Source organism: Lithobates pipiens, unplaced genomic scaffold (genome assembly GCF_037356315.1).
Source record: "Lithobates pipiens isolate NorthernLeopardFrog02 unplaced genomic scaffold, aLitPip1_a1.2 Scaffold_13, whole genome shotgun sequence".
NCBI lineage: Eukaryota > Metazoa > Chordata > Amphibia > Anura > Ranidae > Lithobates > Lithobates pipiens.
The window spans coordinates 524170545-524192800 of record NW_027507718.1 but is presented as its reverse complement, the minus strand read 5'-3'; the positions used below and the strand labels follow the sequence as shown (position 1 = coordinate 524192800).

The window sequence follows — 22256 nt, the reverse complement described above, 5'->3', positions numbered from 1 at the left end:
TGGGATGTCCCCAAGCAGTGCCAAAACGAGGGGTGGGAAAACAGCATAAAACTTGATCTACCATGGCATGTGGGAGCTAATACAAACTTCACCCACAAAAAAACTACAGTGTGTGGAAAAAAACACCACAAAAAACCAGGGTGCTACTCAACGGAGAAGCACTACCCTCAAACCGTACCAAAGACTGCGGTAACGAATGCAGAGTGCATTAACTTAAAAGGTACTGCGTTTTTACCCAAAAAAACAGGAAAAAGGAAAAAAAAATTGCATATGCAATTGCAACTACAGAGCCGGCTGCAAAACTTTGCGGCCAAAACAGGCATCACCCGATGCACTGACATCTACCTCGTAGAACTTTGTAAACATGTGGACAGACGACCAGGTCGCCACTTTTACACGCTTGAGCGACAGACGCTCGATGTCGGAAGGCCCAAGACGTTCCGATTGCCCTCGTGGAGTGGGCTGTGACCGGAAAGGGGGGCACCTGCCCAGGGCTGGACTTGCCATTGGGCTTGACTGGGCTCAAACCCATGGGCCCCGCCCAATAGGGGGCCCCATGGGCCCTGCCGGGATACATAGCCAAGTGCACTCAACTCGGCTCACAGTCACGCTCAGTCCCGCCCTATGATGGACATAACACAGGGACAGGGCATGACTGTGAGCCGAGCCGAGTACACTCGTCTACTCTTGGCTCTGCGAGAGAACCTGAGAGCCGCCAAGAGGACCCGAGAGTCGCCGAGAGGACCCGAGAGCCGCCGAGAGGACCAGATAGCCGCTGAGAGGACCAGATAGCCGCTGAGAGGACCCGAGAGCAGCCGAGATACACAGGACTCTGTATCTCGGCTGCGCCATTTTGAAACTTCAAGACTGCAATGGCAAGGCTGCAACTGACAAGGCTGCAATGACACTGGACAAGGCTGCAGATGGACACTGATAAGGCTGCATTGATGGGTATTTAAATGTAAGTTTTTTCCTTAAACTTCTCTCCTAAAAGTTCTTTTCCTTAAAATTCCCTCCTAAACTTGAGGTGCGTGTTATACACCGGCACGTGTTATACGCCGATAAATAAGGTAAAGTATAGAAGGTAGGGCCCGAAAGTGACTCAAGCCCAGGGGCCCCCACCACCCTAAGTCCTGCCCTGCACCTGCCCCTTCAAGGCGTAGGCTTGTACTACAATCTGTCTGAGCCACCTGGAAATGGTGGCAGGCGAGACCGCCATGCCTTTTTTTGGACCAGCCACAACAAACAGTCTGACTTCCAGAAGGAAGCTGTGGCAGACAAATACACCTTCAGAGCCCGAACCACGTCCAGAGCATGAAGGGCCACCTCCTTAGGATGTGTCAGCTTAAGACACAGAGATGGTAACACAATGTCCTCATTGATGTGAAACGCTGAGACTACCTTTGGCAGAAAAGACGATTGCGGATGCAACACCACCTTATCCTTGTGGATAACCAGATAGGGCGACTTGCAGGACAAGGCCGCCAGTTCCGAAACCCTCCTGGCCGATGTGATGGCCACTAGAAAGACCACTTTCTGGGAAAGAGTCAACAGAGGAAACACTCTGATATTTTCAAATGGCGGTTTTTGAAGCGCTGATAATACAAGGTTCAGATCCCACAGGGGTAACGGTGGACGCACCAGAGGAACTACATGTCGGACCCCTTGAACAAAAGTGCTCACTAGAGAGTGAGATGCCAGGGGTCGCTGAAAAAAGACAGCCAAGGCTGATATTTGTTCTTTAATGGTGCTTAAAGCCAATTTCTGGTCTACTCCTTGCTGTAGAAACAGCAGGATCCTGGATCCTGGATATAGAAAAGGAGCGCAGACGCCATCCTTTCTCCTCACACATGGAAATGTAGGCCTTCCAGGTACGATGATATATCTTCCGAGAAGATTTGCGTGCTCTCAGCATATTTGGGATCACCGAGTCAGAAGACCCCGGTTCCTCAATACCTGGCTCTCAATAGCCATGCCGTTAAAACCAACAATGGTAAAGCAGGATGGAGAATCGACCTTGAGACAGAAGGTCTTCTCTAAACGGCAATCACCATGGGGCGTCCGCCACCAGGCGCACTAGGTCTGCGTACCAGGGACGCTGGGGCCATCTGGGGTAATCAGTATTACTGGGATCCCCCCGGCCTTCACTCTGCGGAGCAGACGTGGTAACAGTTTTAGCGGAGGAAAGGCATAGATCAGCTGGTACTGATCCCACGGAGCCACCAGCGCGTCTGACGCGTCTGCTTATGGATCTCTTGTCCTGGACATGAACCTCTGTACCTTCCGATTGAGACAGGAGGCCAGGAGATCCACGCCTGGTATGCCCCATCGCAGGCACAGTAGCCTGAACACTTCCAGATGCAACGCCCATTCTACTGGGTCCAGCACCTGAAGTTAGATAGTCCGCCTGCCAGTTCTCCACTCCCGGGATGTAAAAGGCCGACAGGGCTGGTACATGTCGTTCAGCCCAGTGAAGGATGTGAACGACCTCCCATGCGGTGGCCGAGCTTCTGTTCCTCCTTGGTGATTGACGTATGCCACAGCTGCGGCGTTGTCTGACTTGATCTTGATCGGACACCCTCGAAGTCTTAATTATCGACCATGTGGAGAGGCATAACCTGATCGCTCTCAGCTCGAGCAGATTGATCAGCAACTTGGATTCCTCCACCGACCAGAGGCCCTGGGTTGACTGAACTCCCATTACTCCACCCCAGCCGATCAGGCTGGCGTCTGTTGTGATCACTGTCCATTTCAGAGGTTGGAACAACTTCCCAGACCGAAGTGCGGGGACCTCAACCACCAGATCAGGGAAACCCTGACTAACTGGCTCACCTGAATCTTCCAATCCAGGGACAACCGAGATTTGTCCCATTTTGTCAAAATCTCCTTCTGCAGGACTCTGGTGTAAAACTGGGCCTACGGTACTGCCTCGAAAGAGGTCACCATGAGTCCCAGATTTGCATGCAGAAGCATAGCGATGACCACCTGCATCAACAGTTTTACCGCGGCTCTGAGAGTCTGCAGTTTGACTGAAGGGAGAAACACTCTCGCTTCCATGGAGTCCAGCAGCAAGCCTAGGTACTTCAAATGCTGAGACGGATATGCTCTCAGGAGGAAATCGTCTAGGTATCCCATGATCGCGATCCTGAGTTGCCGCAGCAACGCCAAAACAGGAGCCAATACCTTGATAAAGACTCGGGGGGCTGATGCCAAACCAAAGAGGAGAGCCTCAAACTGGTAGTGGGCTTCCTGACTGCAAATCACAGAACCTCTGATGCCAAAGGCATATGTGTATGTGCAGGTACTCATCCTGGATGTCTAAGGACGCCAGGGAGTCCCCTTGATGGAGTGCAGCGACTACTGAGCGAACTGATTCCATTCTGAACCTCTGCACTTTCCAAGTGGTTGAGGGCTCTTAGGTCCAAGATTGGACATACCCCTTCCTTTCTGGGAACTACAAACAGGTTTGAGTAGAACCCCTGGAAGCGTTCCGAACCGGAACCGGTGCCATCACCCCGCGACCCAGCAGGTCCCTTACTGCCCCCAAGGGCCACCCGGCGAGCCGGAAGAATGGGTATGCTGGAGGGGAAGAATCTGTTTTGCGGCCAAGAGAGAACTCTATCTTGTAGCCGGAGGAAATCAGATTACAGACCCATTGGTTGGAAAGCCGAGAGGTCCACCGGGCTGCAAACTCCCGAAGGTGACCGGGTGGGGGCAAACCTTCATGTGGTAGCACTTTTGCTGGCAGGCTTGTCAGGCTTGTGGCTCCAGGGACGCTTTGGTCTTTCAGAGGTGGTCCTGTTGGGCTGGGGACGCTTGGTCGAAGCTCCGGGCAGATGAAAAGCCGTTGTGAGCGGAAAATGAGAACCCTTGTTTACGGCTTGGCACCTTAACCTTCCTGGCCTGTGGGAGTAGAGTACTCTTACCACCTGTGACATTTTTAATAATGTCATCCCAGGAGGCTCCAAAGAGCTGGTCACCAAGGAAGGGAAGATCCGTCAGGGCTTTTTTGGATGCCTGGTCAACAGACCAGCATTTTAGTCAGATCAGGCGCCTCAGCACCACTGCTGACACTGAAGCCCTGGATAACAGAGGGAGAGTATCCAGGGCCGTGCCACAAACATACTTCAGGCCTTGCACTAGTTGGTCTGCTAGTTCCATGCAGACAGGAGCAGCCTGTGCTCTCCCGATGCGCGGTGCAACAGTTTTGCCCACTCAGTTAGTGTCTGCGACACAAGTGCGGATGCCAGTACAGGTCGCATAGTTGACCCCACAACCGGAAACAAGGAACGAGCCACTGCCTCGGCCTTCCTGTCCATGGGATCCTTAAATGCAGGAGTCCCCTCTACCGGGATCGTGGTTACTTAGTTTAACCTGGATACTGGGGGGTCCACGACCGGGGGAGCCGACCACTTCTTAAGAAGGCTCTCCTCAAAGGGGTAAGGCACCGCCATGTATTTGGGGACCGAAAAGGTCCGTTGCGGGGGACCCCATTCCTTGTAAACGAACTTGTCAAAATAAATCAGATACAGGAACACCTTAGGTGAACGGGTTGGTTTACGGGACCCAAAAGGGACCGCTACCTCAGCAGAGGAATCTGCTGGCTCCTGAATGTTCAGGGTATCACGCACAGCTGTGATAAGTGCTCCAACAATCGTTTTATCGTACCCGGATGGGGACTTATCCTCACTGTCCGAACGGTCCTGGTCAGCGTCATCTGACAGGGTAGAGCAGGGGTCACCAGCTTCAGCGGGACCCGAGTCTGCGTCAGAGCTCTCCCCAGAGGACGGAGGGGGGGGGGCATGGGCTGTTTTTTAGCACCTTTCCGCGCATGCACCGCCTCCATCATGGTAACAAACGATTTGAGGACTGCCGACAAGGTGTCCAGGGGCACTGCACAGTCCGCAGGCGACCCGGTTGCAATTGCCTGGATTTCTGGGGAAGAAACACTAGTTTCTGAAGCCATGCTGACCCTATCCTGTCTGCCACCCGAAGGGGACTTAGGACAGTGACAGTCCCACCGTCCTTACTGCTGCTGGCTGAGGGGCTCTTTCCCGCAGGACTCACCCCCTGAGGGGTTCTGCGCTATCCAGCTGGTAGTGCCTGTAGTCTCTGTTGGCTCCCAGGTGCAGAGGAAACAGTGCTGTGTCGGTGGAAGCAGGTGCTAATGGCGCTGAAAACGCTCTGAAGTGTGCTTAGGCTCAAAGAAAATGGCCACCCAGCATCCAGCATAAGGACATAAAACACAGGGAAAATGGCCGTCAGAGCACAGGAGCACATGCTGCCGCTAGAGAACACTGAAAAACGTGTTCTAGAAGATGGCCGCCGGCATCCTGTATAGGGACAATCACAAGGAAAATGGCAGCCGAAACCCAGGAGAGCATGCTTTCCCTTGCCCACACCTAAGATGGCTGCCGAATGCAGAACCATGAGGGTCAGGGAGAAACAATGGAGGTGAGCACAGCGCTGCACAGGACACCAGCACAGCCTCACAGACACCTTCCAGGGACATGAAAAACAGGACCCAGGACTTAGCCAGCCAGCGCCACCCCCCCCCCCCCCCCAGGTGAGAGTCCCCCTAGAGAGCCCCTGCACAGACACACACACACCGCTCAGCAGCATCTCCCCAGGGGGGGGAAGGGACAGGGAAAGAAGGGAGGGAGGTGAGGGACCCCCGAATCGACCTCCCAGGGAATGCCCAGCTGCTCAGCCCCACCAAGGCAGGGAGAGCTGTACTTACCAGTACTGCAGAGCTGGGAGACATTCCATTACAGACCCACTCACTGATCAGTACTGGGTGGCTCCTGGCCCGGCACACTGTGACCCAGACATCAGTAGCCCGGTCATATGTGCGCCCTGGAGCATAAAAGCTCACCGACCACCTCTGGAGCTGAGGTTTCATTGTGGCCGGCTTAGCGCTCGATGGCTGGACTGGGGAGACTACAAGGATAAGGGTATCCAGCCTGTCACCCAGCCGGCTGTTGATAGCAGATCACAGGATTTATCATCTTGCGCAAAAAGCCAAGCTTCTGCAGAAAAAAACACGGACCGATGGGCCCGTCAGGGTTCCTAGGTCCTTCTCCTTCACTAGGCAAAATACAACTGAGGCTGCAGTAGCATGTTGAGGGGTTGTTACCTAAGGGACCGCCCCTTGGGCGGAACTAAAAAGTTCTAGTTTTATTATCACATGCTAACCTGTAATGCCTAGTCCTCTCCTGAAGGTGGCATAACAACTCAATGGTCTAAAGAGAGAAAGCTGTGTCAGTCGGTGAATATAAGAGAAATATAATTTTATATAACTAGGAGTATATATAATTTTTTTATAGTGAAACATACAGTACTTTTTGGGGCAAAAAATATGCAGTGATATGCCACATGGGTCAGGTTTTGACCCAGCTATTTAGATTAATGGCCAAGTTGACAGAGACAGGTTTTCCTTACCTGCTTTCCTGGAAAAAGGCCCATTGTTTATAGCCCTATATTATACAGTTAGTCCCCTACATATGAACCTTCAAGTTGCAAACTTTCAAAGATTGAACATGCGTTTGCATGTCCAATCGAGTGAGTTAGTCCACATTTCTGGCATACATTTTAATGCGTGCATCCTCTGCCAGTGGTTGTGCTTCTGTGTACTTTACTGTATACACTACTGTATCTTTATAAACCTTTTTTCCCATGTATAATTTGTGTGAAATGTGCTAAAAACCTATTACAGCAATTTATTGGGCCGATTGTGTCATTTGGGTACTTAGGCTAACTTTGTTGGACTCACGAACGTGCTCTAGGAACAGAACTCGTTCGTATGTAAAGGTCAATATCTTAAGCTGAAATTAACACTCACAGCTTAATGCGTTGGAGGACTGCTTCTCCCTCCCTGTCTGCTCTGATCAGAACCATATTTATCTTAATGGAAATTGAGGTTATGGAAATCCCTGTGCCCTCCAGTTATCTATTTAAAACACAGATAATTGCTGTTTCTATAACTGGATGCTTTAAATTCACGCAGGTTCACCTTATTTTCTACTGTAAGAAATCAAGCCCAGGTTTGATTAACTTCTCTAATCATCACACTTCAAAGCTATATTAAAGTCTTTTTTTTTTTTCTAAAATAACAAACATATTATACTTATCTGCTCTGTGCAGTAGTTTTGTAAAGAACAGCCCAGATCCTCCTCTACTCGAGTCCTGTGCCAGCGATCCTGGCCCCTCCCGTCTGCCAGGTGCCCACATAGGAAGCAGCTTGCTCTGGGTTAACCCAAGCAGGGCTTGGTGTGTCCATTCACACACGGCTTGGCCCCACCCCTTCAGTTTCCTGATTGGCTCACTGGCTGTGATTGACAGCAGCGGGAGCCAATGGCCAAAATCCAATCAGGAGTGCAAGTCCCCAGAGAGTTAAGGGTCCCGTGGACATCGCTGGATTGGGAAAGGGCTCAGGTAAGTATTGGGGGGGGGGGGGGGGGGCTGCTGCACGCAGAAGGTTTTTTACCTTCATGCTTAGAATGCATGAAGGTAAGAAACCTTGTGCCTTTACAACCACTAAGTAAATAAATTCCCCTTATTTGATGATCAGGAAGGCCAACAATAGCGTTGCAAATGAAGCAGTTTGAGCTACTTGTCAGCTCACATGTATAAAGAAAACGGTGAACAGGAGAATCAGTTAGGGGATGCAATCATACATCATAATCTAACAATTGTAGACATTTTATCTTTCAGTTATTAGAAGATTAAGGCTGAGAAATAGATACAATCACAGGTTAAGCAAATCAGATTAAAGGGCAACTGTATGTTTATTAAAAGATAATTCACCCCACATCCGGTAGACCACGTGCTGCCACATAAGCACCTGATCAGTGCCAAGATCGGCACCTTTTGCCTTCAGCTCCTCTGATGCACTGTGAGGCCTATGCTTACTTTTGCGGCTTCAGCATTGTGGTTCATCCTGAGGGAGGCTCTTGTAAAGGCAGAAGGTTTTTTATCTTAATGCATTCTATGCATTAAGATAAAAAGCCTTCTGTGTGCAGCAGACCAACTAATACTTACCTGAGCCCCATCATGATCCAGCAATGTTGCACGAGAGACTCGGCTGTCTGGGACTCTCACTCCTCATTGGCTGACGCCATTGGCTCCCGCTGCTGTCAAAGTCAGTGAGACAATGAGGAGAGAGAGAGAGAGAGGGGGGGTGGGGCTCGGCTCCGTGTCCGAATGGGCTCACGGAGTTGCGGCTTGGATGCCCCCATAGCAAGCTGCTTGCTGTGGGAGGCACTCAACAGGAAGAAGGGGCCAGGAGTGCTGAAGAGGTACCCGAGAAGAGGAGGATCTGGGAAGCTCTGTGCAAAACCACTGCACAGAGCAGGTAAGTATAACATGTTTGTTATTTTTAACAAAAAAAGAGACTTTGGTATCACTTTAACCACTTACGGACCGCCCTCCGCAGTTTTATGTTGGTACTTTGAAAAGGAATATCGGTGTTATGGCAGCAGCTAGCTGCCATAACCCTGGTATCCTCTTCTTTAGCAGGCGGTCCACTTTCAGATAAAAGTGGTCTCTGTGGTGGAATCGCCACAAGATCACTTTAATCGGAGGCGGAAGAGGAGCCCCCCACTCCCGCCTTGCTTCGGTGCCCTCCGGAGCCGTCGGTAGAGGCGGAGGCAATCTGATCCTTCTCCTGGCTTGGTATGGAGACAAGGGGAAGATCAAAACGTCACTTCCGCCTATAGCTCTTAAAGGGCCATTTTAAAAAAAAAATGTTTATTGCATTTTAGTGTGAATATGAGATCTGTGGTCTTTTTGACCTCGTATTTACAACAAGTATCCTGCAAAACTGTTTCATTCCGTCTGTCTTAGATGGTCAATTTGGGCAATTTACTGACCCTGGCACTATGAATCCTCTGTGGGGCATTTGGCTCAGAATTCATTGAACATTCCATACTCCCAGACCGGTCCACGAGGAAAATAAACTCGCCGCAATTGGACTGCTCCTGTCCAGCTGGAAAACTTGGGTAGAAATTCAACATGGCCACCGACTCTGCCATAATGGACCCTACAGAACACAGGGAGGAAATAAGATTATAACAAAGAGACTGAGAAAAAAAAACGTATACTCACCACCGCCACAGACTATTATTGTTATTACCAGCAAATTTGTGTCTTTCACCAACAGTTGTTTAGGGGTGGATATATTTACCTGGTTCTGTCATATTCTCCTCATTGGCTTACCCTTATACTGGTTATACCCCCCACCCTTCAGTTCATCATGAATGATGCTGCTGGACTCATCCACCTTACCAACCATTCAGTGCCCCCCCACCCCTCTCTGTAAATCCCTCCACTGGCTTCCACTCACCCAACATATTAAATTCAAAATACTAACAATACTTTACAAAGCCATTCACAGCTCAGCCCCCCAACTACATCACTGACTTAGTCTCAGAATATCAATCAAATTGTTCTCTTAATTCCTCCCAAGACCTCATGCTCTCTAGCTCACTTGTCACCTCATCCCATGCTCACCTCCAGGACTTCTCCAGAGCCTCTCCCATCAGCTGGAACTCCCTACCCCAATCTGTCTGACTGTCACCTACTCCACTTTCAGACGATCCCTGAAAACTCATCTCTACAGAGAGGCCTATCCTGCCCCCATCTAATAACTGTACTTTTATTTTCTCCACCAGCCCATCCCACACAGTTATTACCTTTTGTATCTCTTGACCCCCTCTTAGACTGTAAGCTCTAACAGGGCAGGGCTCTGATTCCTACTGTATAAAACTGTATTGTAATTGCACTATCTGCCTTTATGTTGTAAAGCTCTGCGTAAGCCGGGCCATCTTTAACATTAAACAAATAGGGCAGCTGCCCTGGGCCCAGTCATTGTTTTGGGGCCCAAAACACTGCCTGCACATAAGGGGCTGCCCATGCCCCATGATGGCACTGTCTGTGGAGAAACCAGGTACATAGAGACAGCAGTTTTCCACAGAGAGCAGGGGAGGGGGTGGGACTGGGTTCCCCACTGACACTTAGACCCTGCCAAAATGCAGTCTGTAAGGTCGGGAGAAGGCCGTGGCTGCAGGCAGAGCTGTGTAATGGATTTGGAGTGGGAGCAGCAAAACCGAGAGCCCCCGAGAGTGTGGATTGGATGCGGAGTGAGCTAGCAGGTAGGCTGCACTGATGAAGCTGCAGTCATGAGAAGGCACTGATGAGGCGCTACTGATGAGGCTGCACTGATGAGGTGGCACTGATGAGGCGGCACTAATGAGGCTGCACTGATGAGGCTACACTGTTGAGGCGGCACTGATGAGGCTGCAATGATTATCAGTGTAAATGTCCCATCACAGAAAAGTCGCTTATTGGCTTTCCTTTCCTCAGACATTGAGAGCCTAAGTCATTGGCTCTTTACTGTGATCAGTAATGGGCTGTGTCTGAGGGACACAGCTCACCACCGATCGCCATGTTGTGTGTCCCCAGGGGCGTGCATGTGTGGCAAGAAAGGAAGGACATTACATGATGTCCTCCCAGAACAAAAGCGGTCCCACCCAGCCGTCATTGTACAATAGACCAGGCGGGAACCAGTTTAATGTTGCTGATGTGCAATAGATCTAAATGTGGGAGCATCCAAATGGTAGGCAAAATATTTCACTGCAGAGCAGTGTTTCCATCTATTGTCATCTTTTAGAGGTGGATGTCCAAGCCTTTTTCTTTTAACCCATGGCTTAAAGTGGCTGTAAAGGGTAAAAGACTTTTTACCTTTATGCATTCTATGCATGAAGGTAAACAACCTTTCAGTGTGCAGTTCCCCCCAGCACCCCCAACATACCTGAGCCCAATTACGATCCAGCGATGAGCATGAGAGCTTCTCCCAGATCTCTCCCTTTTTATTGGCTCAGACACAGCAGCGGGAGCCATTGAATAGGCCTCTAACTGAAAGGAGGACTTGGGGCCAACCCAGAACACTCCTCTGGCCAGGTGGCCAAAAACAACCTTGAGGCTGGGTTCACACTGCTGCGGGTGGGAGATCCGGATGTGATTCGCACCGCACTGCAGTGCAAATCACATCCAATCTCCGTAGCGATGCGAGTTCAGCCATACAGATAGTATGGCTGAATTTGCATCGCTCCCGCCGCAAACTCGCACGGGACCCTTTTTTTGGTCCGCAGCAGAATCGGATCGCATGGGTGTTCACACCATGCGATCCGATTCCTGTGCGAGTGTGCAGATCGCACTGCGATATGTGGACGGATCTGGGGGTGTCATTAACATTTCATTGACACTCCCAGCAGTCCGCATAGGGCAGTGTGAACTGCCGGCGGGAGGCATGCGATGCGGGAAAACGCCGCGGATTCGCGGCGTTCCCGCATCGCTATGGTGTGAACCTAGCCTTAAGCAGAAGAACAAGGGCAGGAAATAAACAGTCTAGTCTGGCCTGCTCAGTCTCACCACCACTGGGATCAAAGAAAAAGGTTTTCCCCAAATTTTAGCAAAAGTGATTTTCTTTAAAGAATTTGTGAATATATCACAACCCCCACCCCCCAAGAATCTGAAAAGTTATTGGATAAAAAAAGAGATGCTAGTAATTTCTACAAATTGTGTAGGTTTTCACACTGTGTATAGGGAAAATGAGATTCCTGACAGCTGTGTAACTACGATTCGATATCAATAATTTTCAAGAACCAAAAAGGTGGATGGAAAATGATCATGCCAATATTCTATAACATAACAAGCGAACAAAACCGACATGTGCTGCAAGATATCTGCTTTTAAAATCACACTTTAAAACTGACCTGCAGGCATGAAAACTTAAATTTAAATATATGCTGTGCGTTGTCCACTGCTGCCATTGTGTGACAATGCGCGGTGCTAGGACCTAGCCTTTGACGCTATTCCAAGACGTATATCTGAATGGCCCTAACAGTTTCTGTGCTGTTCCAGTAATTTTGTTTATTTCATCCTCATTTTGTACATTAGCTCCACCACCTTCCTTTTGTATACACAGAACCATGACATTGGGGGGGATTTACTAAAACTGGAGTGTGCAAAATCTGGTGCAGTTCTGCATAGAAACCAATCAGCTTCCAACCCGGCAATGCAGTCCAACTTAGGGGGCGATTTGACAGACATCTGTGTGGGTTCCTGCACCTATGTCTATATAAATCACCTCCCCCCGAAGTCTCCAAAAGTAGTACAGGAACTACTTTTGGGAATTGGTGCGGAGCCGCACCGATTCGGACAGTGCCATTGCCGGCAATAGCCGCCAGTTTGGCATGCAATTTGACATGTCAAAAAGCATGCCAAATCGCTCCAAATGTTGATCCTAGGCTTATTGTCAAAGTTTAATTGAACAAGGTGAAGTTAGAAGCAGATTGGCTACCATGTACAGCTGCACCAGTTTTAGTAAATCTACCCCATTATATTTTAAAGGGTCTACATTCTAATAGGTGGCCACGCTTGACTCTGCCATGATGATTGGCTGTGCCTGGATTTCGTCAATCACTTCTGATAATCAAACAAATATCTGCATGTGTCAGGAGAATTGATTGTATTTCAGTAAGTTCTTATTTTTAATAGACCATTTACATTGTAATTGGTAGATCATATTTTTGGTCATTATTTTCAGTCTATCACAACATGTGAAACAAAACCATCTATGCAGCATTGTTCAAAATTTTAATCAATGATTGTAATCGCTCCTACTTAATACAGTATCAATATGATTATCCAATCAGTATTTTGATGCAACTAAAATTATCAAATTGCGTAATCTTGCAGCATCTGGTGCACTTTGAGGCAAACACCCCCCTCCCAGACACAATAGGGGCTAACATATTGTGGGAACATTTTCTCTAAGCAAGTTGTGGAACCATCAAGTTTTGGATATTGGGCCAATATGCTATAAGGTTTTGGCACTATTCATATGAAAATACGTTTTAAGTTATCTCTGGCTTGAAAATAGTTGATGAGATTTTTGCAAATATCCTTTAATGGAAGAAATAATATAGTCCACATACCTGAGATGGCCCACATGATGCACTGGGTGCTGAGGTGATGAGGTGCTGGAGCCGCAGCCCCCTCACCCCCCACAGCAACTCTATTGGGAATTGATATCCCTGGTCTCACCACTCTAGGAGCCAACTTCTGTGTTGAAAGAATGAAGGGGCTCTTTCACTTGAGACATCAATATTTCTGAACAATATCCCACCGATGTCACAGACCCCATGCTCAAGATGAGTCTGTCCGCCGTAAAAGCTTCCTTTGTCCGGTACCAGCACGGTCCAAGATCCTTAGGCTCACCCTACACTGATGTTTCGAAAAGTGACTGGGTGGGCTAAGGGATCTTGGATTGTACTGGAACTGGACAAAGGAAACGTTTACGGCGGAACCGACTCATCTCGAGTATGGGGATCTGTGACACCCTCTCACAACCACTATAGGAGTGTATATTTGTGTTGTTAAAGGGGTTATTTTGAACTGTTTATTTGAAAAAAAGTCACACAGGCCTACACTCAGGGGACAACCCCCCCCACTTTGCATAATGACACACATATACATCCCATAATACTTTTCTTCCAAGACAGACAGACACAATAGAACAATGAGATACAGGCACTTAACACATAGCAACCCCCACCCCACCTCAAACCATCTAGCAATGGTCTCTGATGAAAGGGGAATTTTATCTTCATATATTCTTGACATCTGACTGGGTTTTTCGGTCACCCTGTTCCCCTAATAGACACAGGGTAACTTACACATAGGAGGGGCTGGGAGAGCTGGACAGGGAGTTTCCACAGCCCTCCAAGAGAAGCTGGGTTCCACAAGCCCCCTGCCCAAAGTATCTCCCGTCACAGTAGGTACTGTAAATATCTCCTAAACTTGCACAATTTAGGAGACATTCACTATATACGCTACTGCCATCAATCGGCGCATGCACCGCTCGTGCCGTTTCTTCAGGACCCGTTCCATGACCGGCGGACTGCTCATACGTTGGAGTGACATCATCACGGCTCTGGCCAATCACAGCGCAGTAACTCCGGGAAAGATGTTGGCCCTGTCAGCGGTGTGCCAGCGCCGATTCAGGGCATCGTTCTAATGTAAGTATTTCATAATGAGCTAGTATGTGATGCATACTAGCTCATTATGCCTTTGTCTTTATGTTTAGGCTTTTAAGAGGTTTCCATCTGTGAAAGGGTCTGAGTTTCTACCTCCTCATTAACACTGCGAAGTCTGTACTAAACACCAATATTCAACTTATTACCATGCACATTAGCAGGGCAATAACTTCTCTGCAGGATGTGGAAACCTTGCAAAAAGATCTGAACAAATTAATGGGGTGAGCAACTACATGGCAAATGAGGTTCAATGTGGAAAAATGTAAAATAATGCATTTGGGTGTCAAAAATATGAGTGCAATCTATAGACTGGGGGGAGAACCTCTGGGGGGAATCTAGGATGGAAAAGGACCTGGGGGTCCTAGTAGATGATAGGCTCAGCAATGGCATGCAATGTCAAGCTGCTGCTAACAAAGCAAACAGAATATTGGCATTAAAAAGGGGATCAACTCCAGAGATAAAACGATAATTCTCCCGCTCTACAAGACTCTGGTCCGGCCTCACCTGGAGTATGCTGTCCAGTTCTGGGCACCAGTCCTCAGGAAGGATGTACTGGAAATGGAGTGACTACAAAGAAGGGCAACAAAGCTAATAAAGGGTCTGGAGGATATTAGTTATGAGGAAAGGTTGTGAGCACTGAACTTATTCTCTCTGGAGAAGAGATGCTTGAGAGGGGACATAAGCACGTATCGGCTTCCTCATAGGAGGTACAAGGAAGCAGATACACCGACGGGTCTGCGGGAGACCTGCGCGGTATCAGCGATCTGCTGATCGCTGGTGTAATGCTTTACGGGCTCCTGCAACAACAAAAAAATAAATAAAAATACATGCACATTTTTTTACCTGCAAACAAATGTGCATTTATTATTTTTTTTCTGAAAAGGTTGACATTATCCTTTAAGCCAAGATTCTGCAATTCCAATGAAATCCTTGTGCCCTTCATTCAACAAAATTTACAGCGCTCCCATTTTGCTTTCCATTACTGCTAAGTCTTTGAAATATATTAAAGAAAAACTGCAGTCTGCTCTCATAGTTTGTAATAAAAACATTCTAAAGCTTCCCTCCAAACACTTTGCATATTATTTTATATATACTGCGATTCTATACTTGCCAAATATACTGCAGAAATTTCCCTCCACTGAGTCTGGCTGCAGCCATTTTAACTGTGGGCAGCTGAAGCTGCTGTGTGTTCACATCCTGGAATTACACAGACACACAGAGGCACACCTCCAGCTCTGCAGCTCTTATTGGCTCTCGTATGACTCACCCACACCCCCCCCCTTCCTTTTGCTGGCAAACTCTCAGGAAAGAGAGAACTGTGCATGATGTCATAAGCCTAGGCTAATGACCAAACAAGAAAAAGGAAGTGGGCTGTATAGGGTTGCCACCTGTCCGGGATTCACCGGGACAGTTCGGGGGTTTGGAATCATGCGTCCGGGTTTCAGACTGCCTGAAACCCGTGCACATTATTCAGACTGGACTATGGCTTCCCAGCAGGTTTGCTGTCTGCAGTTGGCTAAGCTGAGTGTGTGTGTTAAACTCTTTTTCACACTGCCCAAAGCCAGCACAAACAATACTAACAATTTCCCCACCCCCTGCCCCCCACACTGACAGGAGAGGAGAGAGGGCTCGATCTGCACCTCTTCCCCCCCCCCCACCCCTCTGTGTCTGCCCACACTCCAATCCCCAGCGCTGTGCCTCAGAAAAAGGATAGTGGGGGTCAGAAATTGGCAGTCTAGAAGCCTCAGATACATCTGAATGAGGGTTGCTGACTCCCAAGGGGTGCGCGAGCTCACCATCCATCCCTGTCTGTGACTGAAGTCTCCCTCCTCTTCTCTCTCCTGCCTCTGAGTGAGTACACTAAGGTAAATCAGAGTTATCAGAGCACCCCTTACATCAGAGTTCTCCTTTACACCAGAGGCCACAGTGTTCTCCATACATCAGAGTGTGCAGTGTTTCCCCTTAATTCAGGGTTCCCAGAGCATCCCTTAGAGGCCCCAGAGTTCTCCCGTACATCAGAGTCTGTAGATTCGCCCCTTACAGTGAAAAGGAACTCTACGAGTTCAGATGTAAAGGGGGACTCTTGTTATTAACGCCATATGATTAGAAATGTTATTTAGGCTGGGTTCACACTGCTGTGGCTACGAGAACCAGATGTGATTCGTACCGCACTGCAGTGCAAATCACATCCGATCTCTGTAGCGATGCGAGTTCAGCCATACAGATAGTATGGCTGAATTCGCATCGCACTCGCCACAAACTCGCACAGGACCCTTTTTTTGGTCCGCAGCAGAATCGGATCGCATGGGTGTTCACACCATGCGATCCGATTCCTGTCCGAGTTTGCAGATCGCACTGCGATATGCGAACTGATCTGGGGGTGTCATTAACATTTCACTGACACTCCCAGCAGTTCACATAGGGCAGTGTGAACTGCCGCTGGGAGGCATGCGATGCGGGAACCCGCCGCGGATTCGCGGCGTTCCTGCATCACTGCAATGTGAACCCAGCCTTAATAGCAAAATATATCTATAGTTTATACTATTAAAAAATTTGCTGTGCACCACTAAAGTGCTCGGGTTTGATTTGAAGAATAGGTGGCAACCCTAGGGCTGTATAAGGTATTTACTGGCAGAAAAAAAAAAAAATGTTTTACAATCCAAAGTTAAAACAACAAGGGCAGAAGGTTTAATAGATGGAAAGATGAAAAAATTACTAAGGCCGCATTCTAACAGAAGTATTCACCATGTAACTGTTGTTCCAGCTGTGCATATATGAGAGCATCTAGCCGGTGGCGGCCTGTAATGCAGGGCACAGGGGCTCTGCCACCCCTATCCATGCATCCAGTCCCCTAATCACGGATTCCAATGGAGTTTTCTTCTTTTTTTTTGAAGCACGTGATTACAGCCTGAGGCTCTAATAGACGTAAAAAAAGGGTGGGCCCGGGGGCGTAGAACACTGCGCCCCGAGCCCACCCGGGTGTGTGAGACAATAGCCAATTAATATTTGCTATTGTCTTCCTGATTTTCCTCCCAGGCAATCAGGCAGGTTATGAGACCCGTCACCCGATTGGCTTAAAGGAGAAGTGCTCTTACTGGCCGCCTAGGGAGGAGGAGAGAGGAGACGCAGGGTGGAAGCTGCCGTGATGCCGAGAAAGAGGAGATGCAGGGGGAAGCTGCTGCCCCAGAGGAAGCGCTGCCACCGATAAGTGCAGGGCTGGTGACCGACCGATACCACCAGCCCGCCACTGCATCTAGTACAAGCAGCAGCAGAAACTCCAGTGTTTGGGGACTTTGTCCACTTCATGCACAGACCACTGCTTAACTCACTTCTCCAGTGATCCATTTAAAGTGTTACTAAACCCACAACAGTAAAATCAGTCTGTATGTGCAGTAAAGCATGCCGGTTATACTCACTGTGGAACCCAAGGGGTTAATCCTGCGCATTGTGTAAAATGGTTGTTCGATCCTGTCTTCTCTAATCCTCCCCTTGTTGCATTGCCCCCAAAACAGGTCCAGATAAGACAGAGTACATGGAGTCAGGCTGCACACGCTCAGTTTGGTGTGTATTGCTAGAGAGTTTTTTTATTTTTGTTTTCTTGGAAGCGTGCATGTGATTAGCACAGGGTCAATCAGCGCTGTCCTGACAGAGGGTCAGGGGTCCTGCATCCTGATAGGACAGCCAGTGCAGTATGAAAACTACTCCTACAAGCTTTAACCAGGCACTGATAGAAGTCACAAGACTGTTATATACTGCTGATGAGAAAAGGTATTTAGCAGGTCATATTTACTAAAATAATTGCATTTCCATGTTCTGTGTACTGTGGGAGATCACATATAGTGAATGCAGGGTCCAGGGTTTAGTAAAACTTTAACCACTTCAGCCCCTGACTATTTTGCTGGCCAAAGACCAGACCACTTTTTGCGATTCGGCACTGCGTCGCTTTAACTGACAATTGCGCAGTCATGCGACGTGGCTCCCAAACAAAACTGACGTCCTTTTTTCCCCACAAATAGAGCTTTCTTTTGGTGGTATTTGATCACCTCTGCAGTTTTTATTTTTTGCGCTATAAACAAAAATAGAGCGACAATTTAAAAAAAAACACATTATTTTTTACTTTTTGTTATAATAAATATCCCCCCAAAAATATATAAAAAAACATTTTTTTCTGTCAGTTTAGGCCGATACGTATTCTTCTACATATTTTTGGTAAAAAAAAAAATCACAATAAGCGATTATTGATTGGTTTGCGCAAAAGTTATAGCGTTTACAAAATAGGAGATAGTTTATGGCATTTTTATTAATAATTTTTTTTTTACTAGTAATGGCGGTGATCAGTGACTTTTATTGTGACTGCGACATTATGGCGGACACATCGGACATTTTATACACATTTTTGTCAAATCACTGCTATACAAATGCAGTGATTCCTGTGTAAATGACACTGGCAGTGAAGGGGTTAATCAGTGGGTGGCAGTGTAGGGGTTAATATTGACAAGGAAAAGGGGGAATAAGGGAGAAAAATAAAAAATGAAAATAAAAGAACCTTCACATAAAAGACCTCAAAAGAAAAAATGTGGGTTCAGTTGGACTTTTTAGGCATAAAGAAAGTTGTAGACACAACCAGTATATTCAAAAGGAATTATTTCTATTTATTTTTAAAACAAAACGGAAAATAAAAAGTTCAATTTCCTTTTTACACACAAAAAGGAAAAGTTTCCTCCTTGTAACTACACATTTAAGACCTAATTGACATCCTATCAAAAACAGTAAGATCCATTTCAAATTTCCAAAAAGGAAAAAACAAAATATGTATCTATATAAATATAGGATTAAGGATATCAACCATACAGTCAGCAATTACATATATTTTTGGTGCTCTACATGTTTCGCGTCTGCGATGACGCTTCTTCAGGAGCTGATAACAATGTTATTCCTTCATAGAGTGTGTCCCATATAGAGAGACCGCCATTTCCGAAGGAGACTGGGGAAGTTGGTACGATTGATTACACAACCATTTCTCCACAAAGGGAAAAAAAAAGGGGTAGTAGTTGTTGAGCAAAAAAAAAAATATAAGTATAGATTTTGAGCTTAGTGAAGTCACTTTAAGGGTCCTTTCACACGGGGCGGATCAGTTCTGATCCGCCCCGTGGATGTCCGTTTGCTCAGCGGGGATCACTCCGCCGATCCCCGCTGAGCAGGGAGATGACAGGTCTGTCTCCGCACACTGTGCAGGGACGGACCTGTCACAGCGCCGCTCTCCCCTATGGGAGATCGGATGACGACGGACCGCAGTGCCCGTCGTCATCCGATCCGATCCGCAGACGGATGGAAAAATAGCTTTTTCCTCCGTCACACTTTTTCGGATCGGAGCGGGTCGGATGTCAGCGGACATGTCACCGCTGACATCCGACGCTCCATAGAGCTCTATGGAGCACCCGTTCAGGTCCGCCTGAAAAACTGACAGGCGGGCCTGAACGGGACGTTAGTGTGAAAGGGGCCTAAAGGTGTATTGGGCTCATAGGGTTTCAAATCTTCAGTGTTTAATAAATATTCTTGAGACGTAAGTAAACAGAGATAGGATCGGTGATGGATACTGTTTAGTATCCCCTAAGCTCAAGGTGCAATGAAAACGGACCAAGTTCCCACTGGGTAAAGAAGGAAGGTAAGAGGGGGAATCAAAAAGGCAGACTATTCAGCCCATTCACCCCTATCATATTGTTGTGTATAAGATGGCCGCCATCAGTGTATCCACAGACACCACCCTGTGATAGATACACATTTGTTCTATTTTAAATATCAGTGTAGGGGTTAAGTGTTCCTAGGGGCGTGTTACTAATTGTTGGGGGCTGGGCTTTCTTTTAGTGAACAATGATCTCTGCTCCAATCACATGGAGAAGAGATCAGGGTCACTTGTTGCTAGGCAGAACGGGGAGATGCTGTTTACAATGGCATCTCCCAGTTCAGCCGCCCCGTGAGACGATTGCAGGTATGCCCGCGGCGATCGAGTCCACAGGACCCGCGACCGGACTCACGGGGGTCCTGACCGGCATGCTCGCGATGGCAGGGCGGCATTTAAAATTTGACGTGCCTGTACGCCAATATGCCTGCCCGTGCCATTCTGCCGACGTACATCGGCGTGCGCCGGTCGGGAAGTGGTTAATGTCCAAATAGGAAGGTTTTAGCTACAGCCCAATTACATACAAATACAAATCATCTCAAACTTACCGGGGATCTTTTTTTGCTTAAAATTTGATCTGAACTTTCGTTGGACTAGGGCCCACAATTTTTGTGCAACTATAACAAAAACAAATCAGATAAATTACCCATTTAAACCTGTGAGTAGAAAAAAAGAAAAAGTTTGTGGAAACTAAGTAACAGATAACCTTTGATTTGAGAAGGAAGGTTCAAAAAGACAAATATTCTGTGTAGAAAAAAGGTTGAAGTATGAGTGAAAAAGGTCATCCATGTGTCTCTTAAGGCCCATACACACGATCAGACTTTTTGACAACAAACATGCAAATTAGCTGTTTTGGAGCAACATCCGATCGTGTGTACGCTCCATCGGACAAACTTTTTTGGTTTTCATCTGACTTTTGTTGGCTGTGCGAACGGACAAACTTTCTGCCAACAAAAGTCCAATGGAGCAAAGTCTGATCGTGTGTACAGAAAACCATAGGACTTTTGTACAAAGTACAAACAGGCATGCTCAGAACCAATGCAAAAGATCAGACAACAATACAGAAGTTGACCAAAGGTGGCGGTAAAGAGCAGAAAAACCACATGATTTGGTGAAAGTTGGCTGAAAAAGTCCTGCTGTGTGTATGCAATACAAGTTCAGGGCCGACGCCCTTTGTACAAAAATCCAAGGGAAAGTTTGTACAAAGTCCTATCGTGTGTATGAGGCTTTAGACTGACAACAAACATATGAACAATTGTAACAAAAAAAAAAATTACACTTTATTACCAAAAGTATTGGGATGCCTGCCTTTACACGCACATGTACTTTTAATGGCATCCCAGTCTTAGTCCGTAGGGTTCAATATTGAGTTGGCCCACCCTTTGCAGCTATGACAGCTTCAACTCTTATGGGAAGGCCGTCCACAAGATTTAGGAGTGTGTCTATGGGAAGGTTTGACTATTCTTCCAGAAGTGCATTTGTGAGGTCAGGCACTGCTGTGGATGAGAAGGCCTGGTTTGCAGTCTCTGCTCTAATTCATCCCAAATGTGTTATATCAGGTTGAGGTCAGGACTCTGTGCAGGCCATTCAAGTTCCTCCACCCTAAACTCGCTCATCCATGTCATTGACGGCACTTGTGAGGCTGCATTGATGTGGACTGATGAGGCTGCATGGATGGCACTTGTGAGGCTGCAGATGGGTACTGACCCTTATTTTGCGTCAAAGTTCCTTATTTAAAATGTTTTTTTTTTCCCCTGAAACTTCCCTCTTAAAATGAATGTGCATGTTATACACCGATAAATATGGTAATTTTCAGGTCTTGCGGAACCCCTGCTAAAACCTGTTCATTGGAGGTCAGTAGGGAAAAGGGCCGTTATATTGGTGGCCTTTAGAAAGAATTTACAGTGGTGGTCAGAATCCCACCCTTAGAGATAGCTAAATAGATCATTATTGTCTAGCAGCTGACCCCACCAAGTGGCATAGGCTCCATGACTATGCAGGTACCATTAAGTAGGAGGTCAATCAGCCGCAGCTCATAGGACCCCTAGCAACATCTGGAAGGACCCTAAGGTTTCACAGAACCCTGGGTGAGAAAAAGGGATCTAGAGGATGTCTGGAACTTCGGGGACTTTGTCGATAAACCCAGTAAAAAAGTTGGGGATGAGGGTTGCAAGTTTATTGAGAAGAGTCATAAGGATCTGTAGGTCAAGCAATATGGAAGCAATTACTCTTTTTTTTTGCAACAGCTGATGTCCATCCTGGAGAAAATATCATGGATGGGCAGAATAGCAGCGATGAAGAAGACTTTGCTCCCCAAGTTACTTTACCCTTTCAGGGTGCTTCCTGTTCTTGTGTCCCTGCATATTTTATGCAAAATACCAACCAACTTGTTCTCTTCGTCCCTCCCACTACCTCCTACTCTCTATCTCCCTTGTCTCCTCCTCCCATGCTCGCCTCCAGGACTTTTCCTGAGCCTC

General features: G+C 47.4%; 1 protein-coding gene across 11 annotated transcripts in view; it reads right to left on the bottom strand.

Moving 5' to 3' along the window:
- LOC143975621 (von Willebrand factor A domain-containing protein 5A-like) overlaps positions 1 to 22256 on the bottom strand; it is a 198050-nt gene that overhangs the window by 83069 nt on the left and 92725 nt on the right. For 10 of the 11 annotated variants that reach the window (XM_077478099.1, XM_077478104.1, XM_077478100.1 and 7 more), the window contains exons 7-8: positions 20328 to 20396; positions 8871 to 9040 (exon numbers count right to left, since the gene is read on the bottom strand). In XM_077478099.1, the coding sequence (XP_077334225.1) occupies positions 8871 to 9040; positions 20328 to 20396 (239 nt within the window). The remainder of the gene's footprint in view (positions 1 to 8870; positions 9041 to 20327; positions 20397 to 22256) is intronic. The other variant, XM_077478102.1, reaches the window with a different exon arrangement.